This window comes from Pocillopora damicornis, chromosome 1, assembly GCF_964200805.1.
Source record: "Pocillopora damicornis chromosome 1, jaPocDami1.2, whole genome shotgun sequence".
In the NCBI taxonomy this organism is placed as follows: Eukaryota; Metazoa; Cnidaria; class Anthozoa; order Scleractinia; family Pocilloporidae; genus Pocillopora; species Pocillopora damicornis.
The window spans coordinates 33,880,722-33,904,636 of NC_142670.1; the positions used below are offsets into that span (position 1 = coordinate 33,880,722).

A 23,915-nucleotide genomic window follows, 5' to 3' on the forward strand; every position below is an offset into this window, starting at 1 on the left:
TCAAAAATAAACGTTTCGCAAACTCTTGTAAATGGCATTTTAATTCTATAGTTTTTGTTTCCGCCCTGTCTCCAAGCGGAATTAAACCCACAATGTCCGCCCATTGGCCTCCCTCGGAAACGAAACAGAAAAAGACACCGACATTGCTTAGATAACAAAGGTCTGCAACGAAAATTATTTTAGGAGAGTTTTCCAACAGAAGAGAAGCTAAATAGAAAGGACCGCCGCCGAATTAAAAATCGTTGGAAGGAATTGATTTGTTTAACAATTAGCCTACGTTGCTGGGGGTCTGCGGTTTGCGGCGAAAAAAATGAATCTATAGCAGCCTTATTATTTAACCGAAAATTAAGCTTGTTCCCGTGCAAGTTATCGCTCGAAATGTCAATGCTAACACAACAACCTCTTTATCTAGTCAATTATTGCACAAGGATCATGTTTGGATCATAATTATCTCCATGTTATACCTTAACTACAAATACTCCTATGAACACCCTGTTGCTGATGGAGCTTCTAGCGTACTTTGTGACTTCTGGCCGGATATTCCTTGGCCAAGATAACTAAATTCTGTCCCTCTTTGTTATGACTTCTTATTGGAAGTTGATTTTTTTGTTGGGCAATGACTGAAACGTTAAAGAAACGAATTTCTAACTGTTTGTGGCCGCCACATTTTGCGTGATCAATACCACATCTATTTTAGGATCTCAATGAGGTGATGGCCTTTATGACTAGCGGCTAAAATTTTGGCTAAATGTTATTAATATACTTCTATTGTTTTCACTTGAATTTTTTTTTTTTTTTTTTTTTTTTACAGTTAAATTTTAAAGACTAACGGTTAAAATTGGTTCATTTTTAGGCCTAACGGCTAAATTTTTTGTTGATCCCATTAAGACCCACTATATTGACTGTATAGTCTGCCCCAACACTTTGACGTAAGCGCTTGTGTTAATTGTAAGTACAATTTTTTTTCTGAAATGACCACTATAGGAACAACATTAGTCATCAAGATTAGATACTAAATAAGTTTCCAAAATTAAGTACCAAAAACTTAGATGCACTGGGAATATTGTTATAGCGAGGCTAATATTTGAAACTGAGCAGAGAAGTAAACAACAGGCCGTTTTCCAGGTCAACATCAGAAGGTACATTTACATATATATATCTAGACATCATTAGAGGACATTAATAATGTTGACGCGTATTTCGAAGAAATCTATCTGCAGAGCGTATCTCGCGTAGCGAAGGGCACAAGAGAGTTTCGACCTGTCCTTTTCCAGTTTTCTTTAATCTCTGTTTTCTTACTTCACCTTTCTTTTAACCGCTCTGACTTGATTCTGATTGACTCTTACTCACTCTGTGTAACTCTAGTAAACTCTCTTTCTTTATTACTGATCGACTGATCACGAATTCCATAGTTGATGCTTTTTTTATTCACTATCGGTAGACATGAGTAGACATCCTGACCAACTGACCGTGGGAAATCAATGATTTGTTGCCATAAACACTTTTAAAAGAATATCACAAATGAACAACAATATAGTTAATGCTTCCAGTCACACGATCAATTCTTGACTGGCAAATCCAAAACAGTTCTCAAACTTAGCACATCAAGTACACAAGGCAATCACAATTAGGAAAATCATAGTGATTGTTGAGACTCCAATAAATTCGAACTTTGAAATCTCGAAAAATCTCGCAATTTGTTACTAACTGGCTAAACACTTAACACCAATGTAAGGAAAATTGCGACTGGCTAGGCGAATTCATTGTGCAATTCTGTGCCTAATACTTTATAAAGGTTATCATTATCATTGAAATAATAATTACCTATATTTTTTAACGTTTGTCTTTTTATTCGTTTTGCTTCTATTTGGGGAGCTTCGACTTCGAATAGCTCGATCTAAAAGTCTTGAAAGAACATGGCTAACGCCTAACGGTTTTGGCGACTCAATCAATAATGGCTCTCTCTTGACGTCAGTTTTTATCTTGTCTGTATATTTACAAATGACATTTAAAATATTCGTTTTTCATCGGTAATGTTTAATACTGCTTGATTTTACTAGTTCAAACGTCAAGGGATAATTGACCGTATACTGAAAAGATCTCGTGGCATATTTCAGTGGTATGCATCTTACTGACTCGGAGCGGTTAAACCGTTAAATGAAATAGAATGATGTTTTTTATTAGTTCTGAGCGCATTTGAGTAGAAATGGGGAATCCCCGTCTGACCGCTTGATATAGTGTTGTTTACTGCGCTCAAAATAACGGTCATTAACGTTACAAAGTGCGCGTTCCGCTAGTAAGAACCTCCTTTGCAAACGAAGCCATTAAGTTGAAAGTTGATGTTCTCATTCCTTCTTCGAAAGGTAAAGGTAGGATCGGTTTTTTTCAAATGTTTTGGGGCTGTTGAGAAAAATTCCTTGGTTGATTACTTTGATTACAACTGTTCGGTCGAAATGGCAGATTTACAATCATGTAGAAGAAGAAAATGGCAGTGGAAATATTTGTATCTTCATTCGACGATGACTGTTGGGAAGTATCTTTGAATTTTTAACCTGTTCATTGATGCCCATGTTTCTAAGAGTCTATTTATCATGTTTGCATTCGTAAAGATTTCGCACGAACTAGTGTCACGCAGGCAGAATTATGAAACTGCAGTAACATTTCTTCACTATAAGAGATTTTAACAGGTTATTGACCTTACAGCATTCCTTTGGTTACTGTTTACTTATCAACTACCAAACGAAAAGTTTAAAAGAAATCATAAAGAGCATGAATCTCTTCCAGGACAGTTCACGTGAAGTCATGCACATTAATTTGGTACTTTGAAAAGGGTTACATCGGACACTTTGATCTAACCGTACAAAACAATACAAGCTATATTTAAACCAAACTCATGAAAGAAAGGGAAAATTTGAATTGATAAATTGACATAGGAGGCGTTAATTGTTTAATTGTTTGATTGGTTGGTTTAAACAACAACTTTGAATGTGATTGGTTAATTTAAACTATAATTGTGAACGTGATTGGCTTACTGAACTGTCCAATAACGCACTGTCCGATAACAACTTGGCAAGTGAATTAATAGAAAATAGGAGTTTTTTTAAGCCAATCACAATCAAGGAAATTGTAATTTTTATTATTAATCAGAGAGGATGGCAGCTAGTAAATTAACGACAGTAATATGAGTTACAGTAGACATAGAATATATACTTTCCTTGCCACATCTCCTCTCATCGGAAATAACCGATCGTTTCACCAACGTACAAAACAAGAATGGCTCCATTTATGAATTGCTCAAATTGTCAAATGCATGAAATTTAACTATCAGGATTCGGCAGCTATCAATATAAATAACGAGAAGAGTATTAGACATGCAGATCAGTCAAATTCTTTAAAGCTGAATGCAAGAAAACTACGCTCTATGTCCAGATTCAAAGTCTAGGACTTCAATCGCATTGTTAGACTTTAATTCACAAAGGTGACACTTTTATTACCGCATCTCAGTTATTCAATCTTGTTATTTTCATATGTTGTCTTGTTTAACTCCTTGAATGATTCGAGAAAGACCTTTTTCTAGATTCCTTTTGAGTTATATCTGAAAAGTTTCCCTTTAATATTTATTTTATTTCAGTAATAATTTATTGCGTTCAGGATGAAAACAACTGCATGGGAGTGCACTTCCTTTTTTTGAATCAGAGGTGACAAGGCAGAGTTGTATGACATCATTTATGTGGACCTTGTGGGCGGAATTAGTACTGTACAATTTCAAACATTTGACAACACAATCAAGGGCGATGTCGAAGGCAAACTGCAGCAATGTAATTATGATTACCAAGGGTTTTTCCCCATTTTGGTTTCAACTGAAATTTCAGTCCAAGTAGTGAAGCTAAACAGTGATGACTGAATACTGACAACAAATAACACCACTTTCCTCATGATCAAAATGAATGCCTTTTCCCTGACAAGAAAGGAGGTTATAACAAGTTCTGTTATCTGTGGGTTTGTCATGTCCCTTTTTAAGTCAGACTGAGCACTTTCGGTTATCCAAAGTAACAAGGAACACAGAAGTTATTTGAATATTGAGTGGTTGTTATCCGATTTAGTATTTATATAAGAAAGTAACGATGGGATATTCCCCTTCTCAAGTCAGCTGCGCTTCGGTCAATCGTTGAACTCTCGCGAGTGACAATGTAAAATTTCACTTTACCATATCAATTCAATTTCAAACAGACAGGTGATAAGAATAAAGAGAGATACCAGTTAAGGGATTATTCATTAGCTGATCTAGTAACTTAACTACATCATTCGATAGTGAAAACAAAAATGAACTCCACCAGACCGAACTCATCGATTAGTCACTGGATGTTGTTTTAACTTTTCGGTTTCAATACAAAATCACTCTGATTGAAAGATTGTTTTCCCTAGCAGAACACAAACTCACCATCATTTTGCTGTATGGGGAGGGAAATCACTGATTTAAAAACCACTATTTCTTACAGACAGTTAAAACTTGAATTTATAGCTGAGACATGTTTTTGTTATGATACTGCTTAGTGCGCCTAGGCGCTATCGATCAGGGAGTATCCCTGTATTGCCATATGGCATTGTAATCACCCTAAAAGCGATCTGAGGTAGTGTCTGAAACTGATATAAACTAGTTTCGTTTTTGATTTCGGTTTCGTCCAATTTTTAATGTATCTTCACGAGGGTGCATGTAAAACTAACGCTTCTCCTCATTAAATGTTGTGAGCTTTGGGTCTCGGTAAGACTGGGTGACTTCCGGATTATTTGATAAAGTACGGACACGTAAGTATTAAATCTTGCCATCGATATACTTCATCGTTCTTGCATTTACCTCATCTGACTAAAAGTACGCAGTACGGTTCAGCGCCTTCTGGGTATTGAAGTGTTAAACGGAAATGAGGTGTGAGAATCTTATTGGATGAATGCGTTACTATACGAACTAAAATAGACTCTTTTTCTGGGAAATGTCGACTTAATAGATGTTCGTCTTAGCATAACCAGCACACAATTATTAAGGTGAACTTGTTCCGTTGGAAAAACCCAGAATCGTTTCTCTTGTATTAGTTTATATTACTGAAAATAGAAAAGCCGCTCTTCGAGTTATTTTCAATTGCAGCTTAGTGAGCTGGAAGGTAAGCCATAATAACTGGTATAAATGCTTAACTTCCGCCTTTGATTGTTGTTCGCTTTCACTAATTGTTCTAGAATTCCAGGGTCTCTTGGTTTTTTCTTCTATTACATTTCAGTTGTACCGTTAAAGTTTTGCCTGTTGTTGTTAGATCATGTGAAGCTCCTTTGAAACCTTTAGTTCATCATCTAAAGTTGTTCACGCTGATCTTGCTACGACTTGTGTTACCTTAAAAGCGATGACTAAGCAAATTGTCTGCAATGTTGACCAGCTTGCCCTTACAAAACTATCTAGTGGCAAGCATCTCCAGGAGGAAGGAGTGAACTTCGAATGATATATCGAAGTTTTCACTCTAGTACTGACAATCTTTCGCAACTGGTCTTTCCTCCCCACTCCTACACCCCTGAAAGCAAGAGAAAATTCAAATGTGAAACTTAATGAAGGAAATTTGACCCTACTGCAGTGTGCAATTAATTAATATTTTTGCCACGTTACAATTTCGATCTTCAGCATCCAAACGATCGCAAATATATTGCATACGTTGCAAGTATATGTACCTCTGTCTTCCTAGACAAAAAGTTTCATGAATCAGTGATTTTATTTCGCGAAAGGTCCCTTGATTTATCTCGGTTGGTTTATCAATGCTCGTTTGTTTCTTTATTATGATCGTATTTCCATATCTTTTCCTAGAATTCTAGGTTTTGGCACATGAGTTATCGAGTTACAGTAGTTTGCTGAGGTGTTCATCTACGGTACCCTCCATGCCTGATATCGATCGATTTCCTCGTCGAAAGTCGATCGATATTTGATCATACATCGATAAATAATCAGTTAAATATATTGATTATAGTTTTCTCGTGCGAAAGCGAATATTAAGTGTGGGATGACGAATAGGCCCCCAACGTTGAAGTAAATGAATAATTGACATTAGTACATTGCAGTGGTAATCCAGATAGGTTAGTCTGTTAATATCGCATGTTACATAAAGACTAAGCTCTATCGATCTGACGAAGGATTAACGCTCGAATCGTCAGCTTTGAAACTCTACGGTTGCAAATTTACATTGTTAGCTCAGTTGATAAAACTGAAGTTATCTTGTTGTACTTTCCTACCGGAGCAGCACCACAGTTCATTGAGAACTTAGCTATTTTATTCATAACTTTGTAGTAGCTCTCAAAGAAGCTTATAAAAGATTTAAGAGCTAGTAAAACGGGAAATTATGGAAAGAAATCTAAACAGAGGAGTAATTCATTTGCTTTTATGGAGATCTTGAAATAAGTAACCTCTTCTTTCCAATATTTTAAGTAACACTTCATATTTAAGGAATTAATCGGCTTGCCAGTATTATTACAACCGATGAGAGCAGGGGAACGGAGACTAATCGTGCTTAATGTAGAAACATAGAAACTTTAATAGAACCTGTATAATACACTCTTTGGGTTATATCATCATAGAATAAACCCAGGTTAATAATTCTAGTCTAGTCATACCGTAGTTTGAAAATCAGTCAGTGATATCACCATTATCTGCACAATTTAATATCTTTGCGGGCAGAAAGACGTCATTGGTCGATAGAGATCTTCAAGTATACTAATTATATAGTTCTCAGTTGAGTCATTCTTCATTCTGATTGCATGTTGTTCAAAATTGTTCAAAAGTAGCGGAAGCGTTATGGTTACTTAGTAGACCACCACTGCAGCACACATTAAGCTCCGAGACATAACTATATGTTCATTGCTTCGGTCACAATCTATTTTCATCTAAGTATTCTTAATTTTCGGATTATTTTCAGAAACATATTACTTCCAATTGAAGTTTTCCCTGGTCTACGGTGGAGTCTGGCAGCAACTTCTCGAAATTTGTGAGTACAATGGTTCAAGTCATTATGTATCATCTGTTACAATATTCATTACTCAGAGGTATTCCAGTTAAGTACTTCCTTCTATTGTAAGTTTTCCTTGCAAGCCAATATATGTATTGTTTTGTTATTTCCTTGAAATTGTCAAAATGTTGTGCGTCAGCGAATCCATGATCTACTCTGCGGTTACCAGAAGTTAGCCAAAATATCATAGTCTCTCCCTTTAATGAATTATTATAGTTTGAGTTGCTAAGGCCCATCCAATAATGTTTTCAGCGGAAAATACGTAGTTAGTATTTCTTGCAGAAATTGTTTTCATCTTCATTAGTGATGTAATTGATCACACTAATATGCTTCAAATGTGAAAAAGGTAGCCCGTATGACACCCACGATTGAGCTTCCATGGATTAAGTCAAAACAGTCTTCTGTGAAAAGTTTACAAAGACAGGACTACAAAGTGCAAAATTGTTCATTTTGTTTTTCATTTCCGATTCATTCAAGCTTGGAAAGCAGTAATAGTACACAGGGTTGTGTGAGCGAGCAGTGCAACGAGAAGCTAAGATTCAGTTGTACATACTACCGCATTTTCTGGGAAGTTTCTTATTCTCTAGATTACCATTTTCGTATAAAGCCATACTCGGAAGCAATGATTCAAATGTTCTATGTCTTGCCCATCTAAATCAAAACCGTACGTGATTTGCAACGTGTTTACCGTCCTCATATGAGCATCCTGAACGGCACGCGAAAGGGATTAGCGGAATAGTTTTTATTTTCCAATGAATCATATGATAATCGAGATAAATTCTTTCTATGAAATTAATATGGTTAACCCGATATTGTTGTTCATGATAGCACGGAGGCGCGCTGCAAACGGCGAAAAACATCGATGTGGGCTGCTAAGGGATTCTGCGAATACGTTTCAACTGATGTAAACCACAGAAAGAACAAAGAAAACAAATGACATACTAAACAAAAACAAAAATAATAACAAAAATTGAAAGGCTCAGTGCGAATCAATTTCTAAGGAAAAAATCGAAAAAAATTCAGCCATCAGCACATAAGTACGCGTTGAAGCAGTTTTGAATCAGCGCCACTTTTGTTCGTTTTATACGTGGTTCGCGTCTTGGTGATGCACTCTCTTCCAGTTAGCTGAATTTTCTGCAAGCGATGATGTGGGACACAAACGGAACGAGAAAGGGGGGGGGGGGGTGGCTAGAAAGCACAGAGCACAGTCTAGAGGAGCACTGGGTCATTGTGGAGAAGGTGATGATTTGCAAAGATAATTGTTCGCTTCTTTGATTTAAGTTAGCGCGGGATTCGCAGTTGTTTCTCGACACTATTTGTTCTATATCACCTACTGCACTTACGTGATTCCTTATGAATTGAACCAGGGAAGCCAGGTTAGTTATTTTGGTCTTCAAACTCTGCTCCCATGAAGACTCTACGCTAATTATCGAGACAAAGTCATTCCATTTGTCAGCCACATGCAGATGACCCTTTATACTTATGGGAATCAGTTCCACGAGATTTTCAACTCAGCTACTCGTTCATGATCTACCTGGAGAACGTTTAATACTTAATAACTTACAGCATGTTGTTTTTGCAAAGTAAGAGGTCTTTTAGAGATAACTTTCACGAGCAGCTACAACTGCTTAGCTCGATGATCTTGAATATTGATTTGCATTGTTCCGATACTTCTGGAAATAGTGGTCAAGTTATTCCGTTTTCCCCTCGCATTTTCACCTTTGTCTTGTTTCCTCCATGTTTTTTTATCGTTGATCTCAACATTGGAAGTTTAGGAAGATGTAATTGCAAAGCAGGAAGTTTCCCGCGCTCGAGCTTAGAATATGCATAATTTTTCCTTGATCAAAATCACCCCACTACCACATGTTGTAAACGATGTCACGCAACATGGGGTTCATTATTGACAGACCACGTCTAAAAAAATCACAGAAAACCCATTTCGCGAGGCGAAGCGGCAACTTGTATTGAATATCATAGTTACTTATGATCTTACTCTAAATTTAAAGTACAGCCTGTGTTGCCGCCGGTTTTACGTGCTCTTGATTGAATTAAATGCTACGGAGCAACAATAACGAGTAGGCGGCTGTGCAGGTCAACATTAAGACACCCACAAAGCCACCAGTTACCTGAGCTATTCAGAATAACATTATTTATTTTAAAGGCTGTGCTGCACGGAACATCAAGTGCAATACTGCTACACTAAAGCCCCCCAAAGAAAGAGGCAAAATCCGAGATGATCACAAAATGGTCAAGGCATGGATGAATTTTAACTGGAGTCTTAATTCACTTGCCTTACTTTGTGAGATGATATGGCTCTTCAGCAGTCCTTAATGCTTTTTAAAAATGAGTTCTCAGTTTTATCGCTGGTGTGTTACGTTATTGGGTCTTGTGAATATTTCTCGCATTTTCAGCTAGGTTTGAAACTCTGACACGCGTGGGCTCCCTGCTCGAAAGCCATTGGTAATTATACACTGTACCATAGCAAGTTTGTAGGGTCACAAGTGACACCAATCAAAAGAAAGCATTTTTTAAAACTGCCAATCAGAGTCCGTATTTTTAACTAGGGGATTCCCCCTTTCAGCAGAGTCGACCTGCAAATTTTACAATCCGCCATTTTGTACTTGCGTTGTCGTCGTTGTCTTTCGTGCGTGGGGATTTTAAGCTTTAGGGACCATAGAGGCCCTTTTTTTGGTCTCCTTTTGTCCTAAAAACTGACCTAAATGAAAAATTTGTTAAATCCGGGATACACATCGGCTACAATTTTCGGAAAATTCGAGTTAGTTACAAAGCTTGACGAACGACTGGAGCTTATCGAGGACCCACCACCTACAATACGGTATTCGTTCTGAGATGTACTGTTTGAGGTCTGTCATACGTAGGTAGCAAAAATTCTTGATTAATCCATGATTTTTCCACCTTTTTTTAGCAAGTAACTTACTGCGTGCTGGAATTTAAGAAACTTATATCCGACCCTGTGAATAATCGCCAAAGAATTTCCGTTCATAAATCATGAATGTCCTGGGGTTTTTACCGTCATTTTCGAGTTCCCGTTTCGTTGAAACTGGAATGGAACAAATTCCTGTTTATTTTATGGGAATTTCCCAGTGATCTCTGTACATTTCCTTACTAGGAATCCGTATGTCTGCGCGTATTAAGCTAGCTTCAGCAAAATTTCAATATGTTTAGGAGCTAGAACAAAGGAACATAGGCTGCTTTCTTTAGAATTCTTGTTAGCGAAGCAGGTTTTTTATCTTCACTTTCGAATTCATCCCCACCACGCTATAAAGCTGATACAGGAAAATGTTGCTTTTATCTTTTTTCCTTTGTCAGTAAACGTTGAAAAAGGGAACAAGATATGTTTTAACCTACTTAGACCTTGGTTAATGTTCAAGTATAGACCCGTCTTAACACTATTTTGTTTTCTTGTTGTATCGCGTTTCTAATTATTGCATTTGGGAGTTTAAAACGAATGTCTTGAATTAAGAATAGAACTTACACAGGGAAGTACTAAGACATATTGCTCAAAATACCTCATGATTGCTAAGAAATAAAAAACCCTTGGAGATGTTACAGAAAAGACATGGTATAAACAGTCGATTTACGCTCCTATTAAGGTACACTATAACTCTATCTACAGACATTAAAACAAATTGAAAATTCCACAGAAATCAGTCTTGCTAGTTCTATTCATCTTTGTTTCAATTTTATTGAGATCTTCTTGGTTATATTTTAGGTGTGAGCAAATCATAAAGGCTGTCTAAGTTACGCGAAAAACTGCATATATTCAAATTGGCGGTTGTTTACAATGAGCAAATGGGAAAAATCTCCAGAGACACTAAGCACATCAGATGAAGTCTTGAGGTTACAGAGTGAAATTACAAGACTGCAACTGGACAACAAGGCTCTGAATGTTCGTGCTCAAGGAGTACAAGTTCTAGGTAAGAGAATCAAGCAGTTGAAATTATTTATTGAGTGTAGCTAAGTTAAGTATTAAGTCAGACAAAGGAGGTAAACAAGCAGAAGGCTTATAGCCTGTATTACCATACACCACAATGATTGTGTGAGGATAAGAATATTTTATGCTAGCTCATAATAAGGCCTTAATTATATTATTGTGTTCACATAAAGTCCACCCTGGAGAAAACATAGCAATACTTATTGACCATTTGGATCAGATAACCTAGCTGTTGGGTAGCAACAATAATCTCATTTCAAACTGATTTAAGAAGATTTTAATCAAACCCTTCAGTTTTATGTCACCAAAATAATCCGTCTGAAAACTCTGAAATGGAAACTAGCTTTTCATGCCTAGACACATTAACAGAAAATCACAACTAACAATAGGTTTTGTAGAGTGCCTTAAATACCAGATATAATGAAGTTGTATTGTGTATATTTTTCTGGTGTAAGTTACAGACTTCTTAATATACAACTTTACAATATATTTTCAGAATTTGCTTTTTTGGCAATATTACTTTGGAGAAGAGTGCACAGCTTTGATTCAAAAACAAACTCAAGTGCTTAAATTCCTTAGGAAAGAAACAATGGAACAAATGATAGTATAAACATTAGGCACTATTGTTTTAGTCACCTGAAGCACAGCTGTTGAAATGATAGATTTGTGATAAGCAACAGAAGGGATTTGGTCAATATTTCCCTAAATTGTTGTTTGTAAGTTTATTTTGTCTTCCTTTTTTTGCTGCAGTAAGCATGTATAGGGATAATGTGGCATTGAATTTTATGTCTGCTAATTGTGTGATTGATAAACATTTAATCCTTCTGTGCAATTTATCTCCCAGGCAAAGTTCTTCAGGATACACAGGAAAGCAATCTCAAACTCAAACAAGAAATACAACAGTTGAAATTGGGCTTGACACAGAATGGTGTTGCTTCAACTCAATTTGCAGATCTTTCAGTCTGTACTTCTGTAAATGATGATGGGCAAAGCACAGTTCACGAACAAGGTGACACCTACCACTCATCAATGCCTAGTCAAAGAAGTGAGGCTGCAGGTTTTGTCAATGTCACAACAGTCTCCTGTCCTCAGTCCCTCTCAGCAGGATTTCCCTCTTTGTTACCTGGAGAATTTCACCTTAAGGTATTCAATAACACTCTGATCCAGAATTAACAATCACTTCTATACTTCTGCTGATTTATTGCAAAAGAAATTATTCGTGCTAAATGCCAGTTCTTTCAACATCATCCAGAGGAAATGGTAAAATGCGCTTCACAGTTATACATTTGAGTTGCCCTTCATTTAGTCAATCAGATAGAACCCACCATATTCATAGAATGTATTCATAATTTTTTTTCCTGCAATTATTAGTTATTATTATTTTTAATTATATAGTACTCTTGAATTTATGGTACATGTAACAGAATAAGGAGAAAACAAAAACAAAAACAAAAAAATTCCAATGAAACATAACAGTAACCACAAAAAAAAAAGCATCAATAAAAAACAATGATAGAAAAAAAAACACATGAAAAAATAAAACAAATGGAAATAACAAAAAAAGGACACAATAGCATATTAGAAAATCAGGGAAGGATTGTCTTCCTTAAGTAGGTCTGAAGAACGTAATATTATTATAAGTTTGCTCACTCTGCACTAAGTTTATTACTTGAAGTTACAGGCAGCAACAGTTACCACATTTAAGTTCAGAGTAGCTTGATGTGACTTTTATTTCAGTTGAATTGTTTTTAAGAAGAAGAATATGTATCCCCTAATTTTCAATTGTTTTTTTAATATAAAATAGCTTAGTCATTTCCCCATCATAAATAACAGTCACTGCAGATATTATTAGTATTATTTAGAATAATTATAAATATTGTCCCTGAAGTGTTCATTCTGAGACTGTGCTGTAGGACATAGATTGTTCTACAGTTCACCTAGTATTGAAACCACTGCCGTGCAGCTTGAATGGAAGGAATTCACAATGTGTCTAATACAATTGCGGATGGGCTGTGTCATTTTCAACCGTGTGGGCTACATATGTACCAGTGAGAGTGGAACACAAACTTGCTTGGATCTGGTGGTTTAGCTATTAATTAAAACTATTTTTTGAAGATTATGCATAAAATTGTTGTTTCAAAGGAGATACAAGCAGAATATCAACACATCATGACTGAACTTGATCACCTACAAGGAGAGGCACAGAAACTGCGGGAGGGTGTTGAACAATTACCTGGAGATGGCAGAGATTTGGAGTTACAAGGGAAGCTCACAAGGCTGTTTTCAAGGCTTAATGATTACAGTAAGGAGGCTCGTACAAGGGAAACCCTTTCAAGTGCTTTAGTTTCAGAGGAGGAAAAATTGAGAGAAAAGCTCGTTGAAATGGAAGCAGAGCAGGTTTGTTTGTCTCAGCATCATCACTTATCTGATGGGCCAATCAGTCAATCATATTTCCAAAATCAAAAAATTGATCACTAAGTCAGTGAGTTCATTAGTCAATTAGTACATGTAAGTCCATCAGTCATGCAGTCAGTCAGCTACTATAGGCAGCCAGTCATTCAGTCAGTCAGACAGTCAGTCAGCCATTCAGACACCTTGTCAGGCAGTCAATCAGTCGGACAATTAGTCAGACAAACAGACAGTCAGACTGTCAAATTTTGGTTCATTGATCATTTCAATTAAAATTTGCTGTATATATCCATTGAATTTACACATTTACCTCATTTATATTTTAAAATATGATTTTCATTGCAAAATGAAACCTAAATCTACTGAAATAATTATTAAACAATTTTATGTTTGCACCATTATCAATTTTTTCAGGCCTCACATGAAAATGTGGTGCATCAACTGAGAGATAAATTGGGCAAAAGCAAAGAAGAAATGGAGCTGCTAATGGATGAAATAAAGCTCTGTGAAGAAGCTGTCTTAGTGAAAAGGGAGCATGCATTGGAGATTGAAGCAGGCAGTGGACCTTTGTCAGGCAGTTCAAGGAAAAGTGCAGGAAGATCTCTCTCAGATGAGGTGTTGTATATGATATACATGCATGCAGATGTTGTATATGATATACATGCATGCAGAATAAGAAAGATGGTACATTGTTTACATGCATGCATACAGCAAGAAATGCTGACTTACACACTTTAATCATTAGCCTGTAGGACTCCTTGTTAATACAGTCAAAGGCTCCATCATTTGGACTTAAGTCAACCATTATAATAGAATCAATTCAAAGTAGTTTATCAATTATAGGGAGCCATTTCTTTGTCTTCAGAAATGTGGTTGTACTTCTTGCAGCCAAGAAAAAATCTTCTGGCAGAGTTTTGAACCTTTAGTTTTTGATTCTTTTACAGTACTTTTGTTTTTTAAGTAGTGTTACTCTATGTAGCATCAGACAATTAAGCTGTTCTATAATAAAAAGTGCTAGCTAGATACAAGGAGCTTATCATGCTAGATATTAATGCTTAATGACCTAATCTTCATTGCGGTAACAGGAAATCATAGTAAAGACACCAATGATGCAGACTGTGGTCAAGACATGTGAGAGTTGTGGCCAGTTACAGCGACAGGTTAATGAGCTACAGAAGCAACTACTGTTGGCAAAGGCTGAGAAGGATGAGGCACTCAAACTGAAAGAAGAGGTATTTTTCAACTTGGGATTTTAACAAAGGCACTATCTTGAGGAATATTAAGTGTTTTTTATCCTCTTTGGTTGCACTTCATTTGACTGAATATGTTTTCTGGCATAGCATGGTTTAAGAGGATCAAGACAAAGTCTTAACTTTTTAAATTTCATCTGTCACAATATATGTAACTATCCCAAAATTCTAAGGCATTTAATAAAGCAATCATAGAAATTCATAGCACCTTACTATAAATAAGTATTTAATAATATCAATGCTCAGTTTTAACTATTTGGTTACACATTTACATTTCTATGAAAGAGATGATTTTTATATCTTTCACAGAAATGTAAACATAATTTTTATCATGTTAGGTTCTGGATGTGAATTACAAGTGGGATGAGCAATACAAACTGCTTGTTGCAGCTTCAACTAAAGACATCAATGAGCTGAAAAAGGAGATCGAAATATTAAAATTCAGTGATACTAGCAAACGACATGGGCAATTCTCAGTGACTGAACCAATGGAGAAGAAAGTAAGCAAGATAAAGTGAAAATCTGTTGTCAGAAGTGCTGATTGAAGTCGTTTGCTGATTCCAGTGTTTCTTTTTCTATCAAAATGTGTAGACAGTAGAAATCTGGAAGGTTAATTAGGAGAGTGTAAAATACTGTCTATCTGATATTCTGTCACAAAAAGTCATTCTGAAGCAATTAAGGGACATGTTCATAATAGGTAACCTTACATTTACCTTCTATGCTATCATGCAAAATGTAAACTTGCTTATAAATTATAGTTATAGTTAAGTTTTTATTTGTGACATTAGTTTGAGATAAGCAGGTAATGGATGAGGTTGCTTCAGCTTTCTGCCTTACTTACTTTGTGTTTGGGACAATATGTTTGTTATGCAGTCATTGTGACAATATCAATTTAAATGGCTTATTTCATATAGGCATTGGATGACCGTTGCAAGTACCTGGAGAGTGAGTTACAACAGAAGCAACTTGAAATAAATCACTTGCAGCTGTTGTTAAGAAACCGGCCCACACAAATGGTTTGTTAACATGTCCAGATACAATCCATATAGCATGATTCTAATCTTTTTTTTTTCTTAAGTTGAAATAATTTTGCTTGAATTGATTGCAACATGTGCATTTGTTCTTAGTTTCTCTGGTTCAGTAGTTTTCACTGTTCAAGATTTCAAGATTGGAACAGTAACATGCACAGTGAAACATCATGGCCTCTTACTGGGAAATCACTTGACTCTTGCTCAAATGTTCCACAGATACCAATGACTATAGGTTCCCTAACTTACACCTATTTACTACATTCCAAAATTTTGTGTAGGGGCACTGACTGAGAAGGACAATTTTGTACGAAATGAACCTAAAAAATGTGCACTCTCAAACTCTTGTTTAGCTGTATCTTTGCATGTCCACAGGCCCAAACACCCCACCACTCTTCCTTGGAGCAGCCACTGTCCCATCTCTCCCAGCTGGGTGCAGCTGCACCACACCCAGGCCCACTCTCCGAAGGTTCACCATCCTGGCCTGGTACAAGTGTTCTTGGACAGCAAATCTCTGCAGAGGTTATTGATCAAATAGAAGTTTTGAAACAACAGCTCAGAGTCTATGCTGACGATTTTGCCACTGAAAGAGAAGACCGTGAGAGGAATCAGACAGAAAAAGAGAAGCTCAAAGAAGAATTGGATGCTGTGAAGGAGCAATTACAAGCACTTGAGCAGCAGGTACAGTTTTAAAAAAAACGGAATAAAGTTGCTTTTGCAACAAATGTTGGTGCAATCCTAGTACAAGTGTCTACCTTGGATATGCCTTCCCATCAGGTGACTGTCTACATGGAAAAAAAAATCCTTTACCAGAATGTGTTTGTGAGATTCTTTGTTGCTACATTTTGTCTTGCTAATGTGTTTGTAATAACATCAGTAATCATTGTTTGTGTGTATCCTTTGTTTTGGTAACTGCCTTCTCTTAATTCTATCATGAACACAAGCTGTTTAAGGGATTTTTTTTCTAATTGGCAAAGTAGGTCCTCGTGTATGACACATGTGGATGTTTTTTTTTTTTTCTTTTTTATCAGTATTGAGGTTGCACCAAAAGCACAGCTAGTCACATAATGTTATCTGTAGATCTCACACATGTGAACTTAGGGACCTTAAGCAGTCAGAATGGACGATACCAGGGATGCCGTTGAATGAATTAACACTGTGTACGATGTACACGAGTTTAAATTATTAAGGAGTGAGACCTCATCTTCAGCATGACATGTCATGGCAGAGTTGAGTTCTGAACAGATATCATGTGGAAAGTTGGCTTACAATATTTTCTTTCTCGAAACTGAAAATTTTACATTTTGTCAGTGATGTCAAGGAAACTAAAGCCTTTGAAAACTAACATGCAAAATTATTGCTTTGTTTCGGTCTTATGGGTGGTACAGTCTTTGTCATGACTGCTTAAGGTCCTAATTAATAGGATTCAAAACACGGTTGACATCACGATCATGTTGACTTGTTTCCTCAGTCAGCGCCACCTGATCCACAACTGTCAGTAACTCAGCTTGTCCTCTGGGACTAGCCCTCTCACACTGCTGAACAATCACTCAGCCGTAGGGTAGGTTCTGGAAGTGGAACAGTGGATAGAGTTTATAGTGTACAATGCAATTTCAGAGGCACAGGTGGCCAGCATGTTTCATGGTGGTGAATGTCACATGTCAAGTTCTCCATAATCTCATTATTACTAATGGAAGAACTAAAAGACTTATTTTTTACAGTGTAATAACTGATAATACTGTATTTCTTATATTGATGTACGTTTTTGCATGTACATGGAAATGTCACAATTGGTCAAAATTTTTGAGAACAACATGTTATAAAGCTCAGAACTGGTATTGAATGCTCAAGTTAAGTATATAAACATTGTTTTTCCTTGGTGCTCTGATTGCTCATGATTGGAAAATGTTATTTGTTTTCTTGGAGACAGACAAATGTACATGCACAATTCTGTACAAGCAATATATGTTTTATCAAGTTGCAGAGTTTTTAAGTGTGATTGATCATAAAGATAATATTCACCTTGGTTTCCCTTTAAAAAGTAATTGCTTGGGGTATGTGCTTGGGGGCAGGGTTTATTGTGTAGTGACCATAGCTTATTATTCATATTCCCATGACATACTAATCACTAATCTTTCATTTCGAAACAATTCATTTGGGGGCAACAACTAAGTAGCTAATTATTTTGTTGTTTATAAAACAACCTTATTTTAGAACAATAGAAGCTTCTTCATCCTCTTTATAATTCTGGTGGATTTTTATTAGATTTCTTTGGACATTTTAGCAATATTGCTTAACGAGGAATAATAATAATGTTTTTCTTTAATGCTTAATCCTCTCTAACTCTTCAGTATCTGCTTGATGTTCATGGAAACCAAGGAAGCAAATTATGTAGTCTTACCAGTTAAAAAGGCATCTTTTTGTGTTTTTTCGTAGCTCCAGATATACGAAGAAGACTTCAAAAGAGAGAAGAGGGAGAAAGAAAGCCTTCAGCAACAATTAAGAGCCAAACAAACTGCAGTAAGTTTTTTTTTTCTTCCTTTGACGTATGAAACCCGAATGACTATGTCTCAGCAGTTATACGTGTACTTGCGTTTTTGGGATGTGCGGGGACACATATATGAAGGTGGGAATAATGTCACAAGGTTTCAGAGGAGCTTATACATATACAAAATGTACGCTTTGCTGTTCTTCATAGGGTGGTTACTCATACAATGATCCGTTGGCCCAGAAGGCCAGGGCTGTAGCTGAACAGCAGGCCAGGGTCCAGGCCATCAAAGAGGTACACGACCGAGAAAGGGACAGGCTGTTAAGAGGACAAACCGAGTTACAGCAACAGGTTTATGATCAGGTACTAGGTCCAAGCTCAAGTTCGTTTAAGTCGCCATTTGTCGACCTGAATCAATCATAAAATGGTCGCCTGAGTTAAATCTTGGTTTTCAGAAAAGATGTGTTCTATATTATGTACTAAACCGCTTACTGTACCACTTATAGTTAGAGTAAACAGTACGGCTGGCATTCGTTTTCAAATATTCATAAGGCATCTCCAAAAACAAATCTCGATACTTTTGAAAGTGAGGAAAAAGAGGCAAAGTTTTATCGAAGAGAACGACAAAAGTAGTGAAGTATTTGGTGAAAGTGTTTATGTCACCATCACTAAGTTGACTTGAGACCATAAAAATAAGTTGTCAGAAAGGTACAACTTGTGGTCGCAGTTTAATGCGCTGAAGTAACATGTAGTAACAGTTTTATCATTACCAGAATTCTCCAAAGGTTTTTCTTTTTCATTTATTTGAAAGCTGCATCCTTTGTTTTCCTCACCAGCCATACAGTCGTGCTCGATCCCAGTACAATCCTTATGGAAGATATGGCCAGGATTACACAAACCATGAATCGAAGCGGCCTCTTTTGGTCCCAAGGGTAAGGTTTTTTAATTCAGTTTCCACAGTGGTTTAGTATGCGCGTTATCCATGTTATCCCATTGTATATAACTGTAGTTATAGCAATTTAAACTCGAAGGTAATCCGGAATTTCTTGGGTTACACAATGAGATTGGTTTAGAAAACTTGTGCCATTTCCTCAGCCGATCATATTCAAAACTAAATGAAACGCGATTTGGTCAGTCGCGCTTTCCCGCGCTATAAGCACTTGTGAATTGTTTTAACTTTGAATTTCATTAATAGTTTCCTTTTCTTTGATTGGCTATGGTGATTACGTTTGTTTTGGTCTTACGTCACTGAGTCGAAAAACGCTCAAAGACAACAAAGCTAATAAGTTGTTATAGGTCTCGCTTCCCGTCGTTTCTCGTCCATGATATAATGGTGCATGTAGGTAGATGAACTGCACTGTTCCCGTTGGTACCAGAAAGTGTTAAGGATGCTTTTGGAGTCGCAGTCTTTTCACACTCTCACTTTCAGAAGGCATACCCAACCGGCGGCTCCTTATGGTCGCCATGAGAAGATGAGTCTAAGCAGTGTTGCTAGAGCCTGTATTCACCCGGTATAGTTTGTTGCGCAGAGCTATAACAGCAAACTGTCTCTAAGTATTCCCTGACATTTGAAGTGCTACTCTAAATCCTTTTAGTTACTCATAGTGACATTTCTCTTCCGCATCGTGTAGGGTACAATGCATCCTTCTCATGGATTAATCACACATCCTACAAGTCAGCAGGCAACCAGAACTTCCATTTACCATGGAGGAGAAGTTTACCCAGACACAGTGCGAGACGTTATAGATTCCCCTTTGGATGGAAACGATGTCGAATCAGATTCAGGTGTTAGCAGCAAGGAGGAGGTGGTTGGACTGGAAGAATGCCCTCGCTGCTTGAGGAAGTTTAATGGAGAGGATAGCGACGCAATTCTCAAACACATCGAGAGGTGCATCTCCTAAGGTGGCTCAACAGTTTGCGGTACTTTTTCAGATTGTTTCGATGTATCAGCACTTTCACCCTGTATCGGTCTGTGGTAAAACATTGGTAACGAGCAGATGTCTGATCATTGGGTTGTATGTCCTCATCGTCCCGCGTGTTTAAGCGATGTTTAATTGTATATTACACAATGAAAACGGCGTTAGTTCTTGCCCTCAGTGATTGTAAAATTGTATTTAGTAAGCTCGGGGTACAAGTCTTTGATTACAAAAATGAAGTCGTTAGTTCTTTCCCTCAGTGATTATAAAATGTTATCAAGTAAGCTGGGGAGTACAAGTCTTTGATTACAAAAATGAAGTATTTAGTTCTTTCCCTCAGTGATTATGAAATGTTATCAAGTAAGCTCGGGAGTACGAGTCTTTGATTACAAAAATGACGTGGTTATTTAAAAACGCAACTTGTTTAGGTATTGAAAAGTAGAGGTTTAAGTTTAATCTTACTTTTTTTAACGAGAAAGTGTCGAAGCTAATGGTGGCTTTGTGATTGGTATAATGATACACGGAGAAAGAGACATTTATTAACCAATGATTGGACATTCGTTTGATGCTCTTGTTTTATCATCGGCCAATTCAGAGTGGAAGTAATAGCACATCGAATCATAAGTACTGCGAACTGCTTTGAGCCACCACATGGAAACGATGTGGCCTCGATGTTTTTGAGGGGGTGGAGTTAATTTTGAATTTATTCACCAACTCAATGGAAAGTAGGGCATATTGCCCCACATTCATTAATTTTTGTGATCATGGTTTACACAGTTACACATATTGTCTTTGTTTAAACTTGACGTTGAATATCTGTTATTTCAATTTCTTTTGTCACTATTCATATTTGAGTTGCTTGATAGAACATGCACGATTTTATATTTCATACGAAGTTCAGATTTGTTGAGGTTTTGTTGGGAGATTATAACATTTGGTGGTGTGTTTTGAGTGATATTTTTGACACTAGCTATACTTATTAAGACTACATAACCATGTTAATCAGAGAAGTTAGATACAGTTTTTTAATGCGCGTGACAACTCATGAAGTGTGCGAATGCACAGAAGGGAGATTATGTTACTTCCGCAATCGTTGTCTTAATTCCATGTCTTCATGTAATCCCTTTCAGTTAATTTTAGGGAAGTTAATTTTTTTTTTTTTGGTACAATTGTTAGAAAGGTTTGCCATGTGAGAGGAAGAGGAGCTGGATTCTCGACCAGCGTGCTTTTGCTTTACTCGGCAATTGAAAGCATTCCAATTCCATATCACCTTTGCAACTTGAAATTTGATTTGGTTTCCACCATCACAGGAAATCGCAGCGAAACAACAGGTGGTCATTTATTTTCAAAAAGTTATGTACTCAGAGCTTTGGTTAAAGGAAAATGTGCCTAAAAAAGTTCTCGGGGAAAATGACCAAAGGGCTGATTCGGAGCCAGATCCGAGACCTTACAGCCTATACAATGGCTCAATGTCGACCTTAAAAATTATTGCACAATGCAATCCCAAGCTTAGATAATCGAAAGCCTTAAACTAAAATTCTACTCCATTCAAGGGCTGAGGCCCAGGGCGTGTTGTTCTCATGCCGCAGAAATAATTTATTTCCGCTTAATTTGTCGTATTTTTAATCGTTGAAAACTTGGACTTAAATGGTTGCCAGGTATCTCGCGCCATCTCTTAATTTTTATCTTGAGTCATGAAATGTTCCCAGTCGATTGTTTGTTTATTTTGTGTTTGTTTTGTTTGAGGAAGTTTTGGTTTGTTTCTTGTCGCTGCTTTGACACCGATCGATTTTTTTGACTTAAATTTTTTTTAATAATTGAACTTGCAAGGTTTACAACTTTTACAAGTACTTCTCTATGTGTAAATTCTCAAGAGATCCCTGAAAGATTCTAAAATGAGGTTATTGAAAGTAACAGCAATGATTTACAACGAAAAAATAGCATTACAATGAAATAGCTAATCGTTTCCATGTTTTAACAGTTACTTCTATTTTTCGTAGTTGCGGTGTTTTCGAAATTTACACCCTTCTTCCTATTATTATTGTCTTTGTGGTTTTTGTTGTCCTTGTTGTTCCCGTTCCTGTTCAGTTCCTGTTTACTTTCACCGTTTGTTGGGTTAACGGAATAGTATCCGTTGATCGTGCATGATTTGTAGGATGTGATGTGTGAAGATTAGTTGTAGAAGAGTAAGACATAGGAGTGTTATCAAATTTATAATTGTAGAGATATTTTTTGTGGATAGCTGAAAAATCATAACGAAAACTTGAAAAAACGCGCCAAAAAAATCTTAAAACAAGCTCCTGCGGGACAAAAACGAAAAAAAAATTACACCGTTTTCGTGAAAAAGTTAAAAATTCTTTTAGAAGGAGGAATAAGTTAACGAATCAGATTGGTAGAAGGGGGGGTAGCGTCATTCGAGAAAATTTACCTTAAGCGAGTACTAGTGTAAATCATGAGACTTACGATCGAATATGTCTTTATTGAAGCTTAGACGGGCAAGTTAATTTAAAGGGGATCATTTCAGAACAGCAGTTACAAGAGATTTTAGAGCTATCAATACTACTTCGTTTGAAGTAGTATTGATAGCATGTTACGATTTTTTAAAATTTACTCATGTAGTGCGGTCTTAGAGAGTTGTACTTCGTTGTTTTGCTACAAAGCGTAGATGTCTTTTACGTTTATGTGTTGATTAAGAATTAATCAATACATTTGCTTACTCAGGTACCCGAACGTACTTAAGGGTATATTTATTTTTGTTGAGTTCGTTTTTTTAGTTTGGGGCGACTGGTTTGCTACTACTTTCAGCAAACTTGCTTTACATTACTTACCCAAAGAAAGCAACAGTTAAATAAACTGCCAAGATCAATACAGAACAAGAGCTGTAGAATAAAAAAAAGGAAAATTCCAAAAAAAAAAAAAAATCCAAAAAACTCCAAAAAAATTCATAAAAATTCCCAAAAAAAAAAAAAAAAAAACTCAGAGAGTGGGATGTAAGAAGAGAAATACAAGTAATGTCTTCTTAAAAACGGGTTATTCATCTCGGGTTTATGAATAAAGATATTCCCGTCACATAAATCCCATTAACTAAACCTGTAGTTTACAGCTACGAATGTTTTAATACTTTTTTTCAGGGTCCACTATATGATGGTCCCTTAATTGTTATTGTGCTTTTTTTGTAGCTTTGAATATTGTGCTTACGGAACGAAAAAGTTCAACAGTTTAATTAAACAGGCAGCACAAAAAAGAAAAACAAAAAACAATAAAATGTGGTTCAAATAAATTCGTGTTTTGATTTATTACTTTTACGTCCTCAAGTCTTTTGAAATCGTTAGGTGACTTTTTGGGATCTGGAACTTCAAGGAAAGAGTTTCATGTATTTTCTAAACGAAAGAGGTGGATAAAAGGTACAGAAATTACGTCTGGAAAGTTTTTTCCGATAGTAAGAAATTAGGTTGAGACATTCTGCAAGATAATGGTGCCATTTTACGTCAAATCTTTAGTCTAATCTTTGTCACCTTGCTTCCCGTAAATCTCTGAGAGGTCAAATAGAAGAACTCAGGAGCGAAATATTTCGGATTACATACGCACGGATACGTTTGATTGAACAGCTCAGGTCTAAGAGGACGATTCTTCAGGTAGCACGATCACTGAAGAACTCGAATTTGTGATCAGTGATTGGAGTAGAGTGGCGAGAAACTGTTGGTCTAAAACAACTTTTTTTGTTGTTTTTGACTTTTCCATTTGTTATTCCAATAAGTACAAATATACATCTGAACCATTTCTTACTGGAAAAAAAGAGAACAAGGACAACTAACCAATGCCTCAGCGAGTACTT

General features: G+C 36.5%; 1 protein-coding gene across 4 annotated transcripts; it reads left to right on the forward strand.

The window, feature by feature from the left end:
- Positions 1-1,074: 1,074 nt before the first annotated feature.
- LOC113665362 (uncharacterized) lies at positions 1,075-23,360 on the forward strand. Of its 4 annotated transcripts, none has more exons than XM_089202189.1 (14): positions 1,075-1,139; positions 6,945-7,013; positions 10,768-10,972; positions 11,834-12,132; positions 13,132-13,386; positions 13,813-14,013; positions 14,484-14,630; positions 14,987-15,148; positions 15,563-15,664; positions 16,052-16,357; positions 18,113-18,196; positions 18,375-18,527; positions 19,001-19,096; positions 19,796-23,360. In XM_089202189.1, exons 3-14 carry the CDS (start codon positions 10,840-10,842, stop codon positions 20,063-20,065), a joined length of 2,208 nt encoding a protein of 735 aa, XP_089058315.1. In that variant the 5' UTR covers positions 1,075-1,139; positions 6,945-7,013; positions 10,768-10,839; the 3' UTR covers positions 20,066-23,360. The 4 variants fall into 4 exon arrangements, with proteins under 4 accessions (XP_089058315.1, XP_089058323.1, XP_089058320.1 ...); XM_089202197.1 differs by lacking the exon at positions 1,075-1,139 and adding an exon at positions 2,317-2,363; XM_089202194.1 differs by lacking the exon at positions 1,075-1,139 and adding an exon at positions 5,077-5,156.
- The last annotated feature ends 555 nt before the right edge of the window (positions 23,361-23,915 follow it).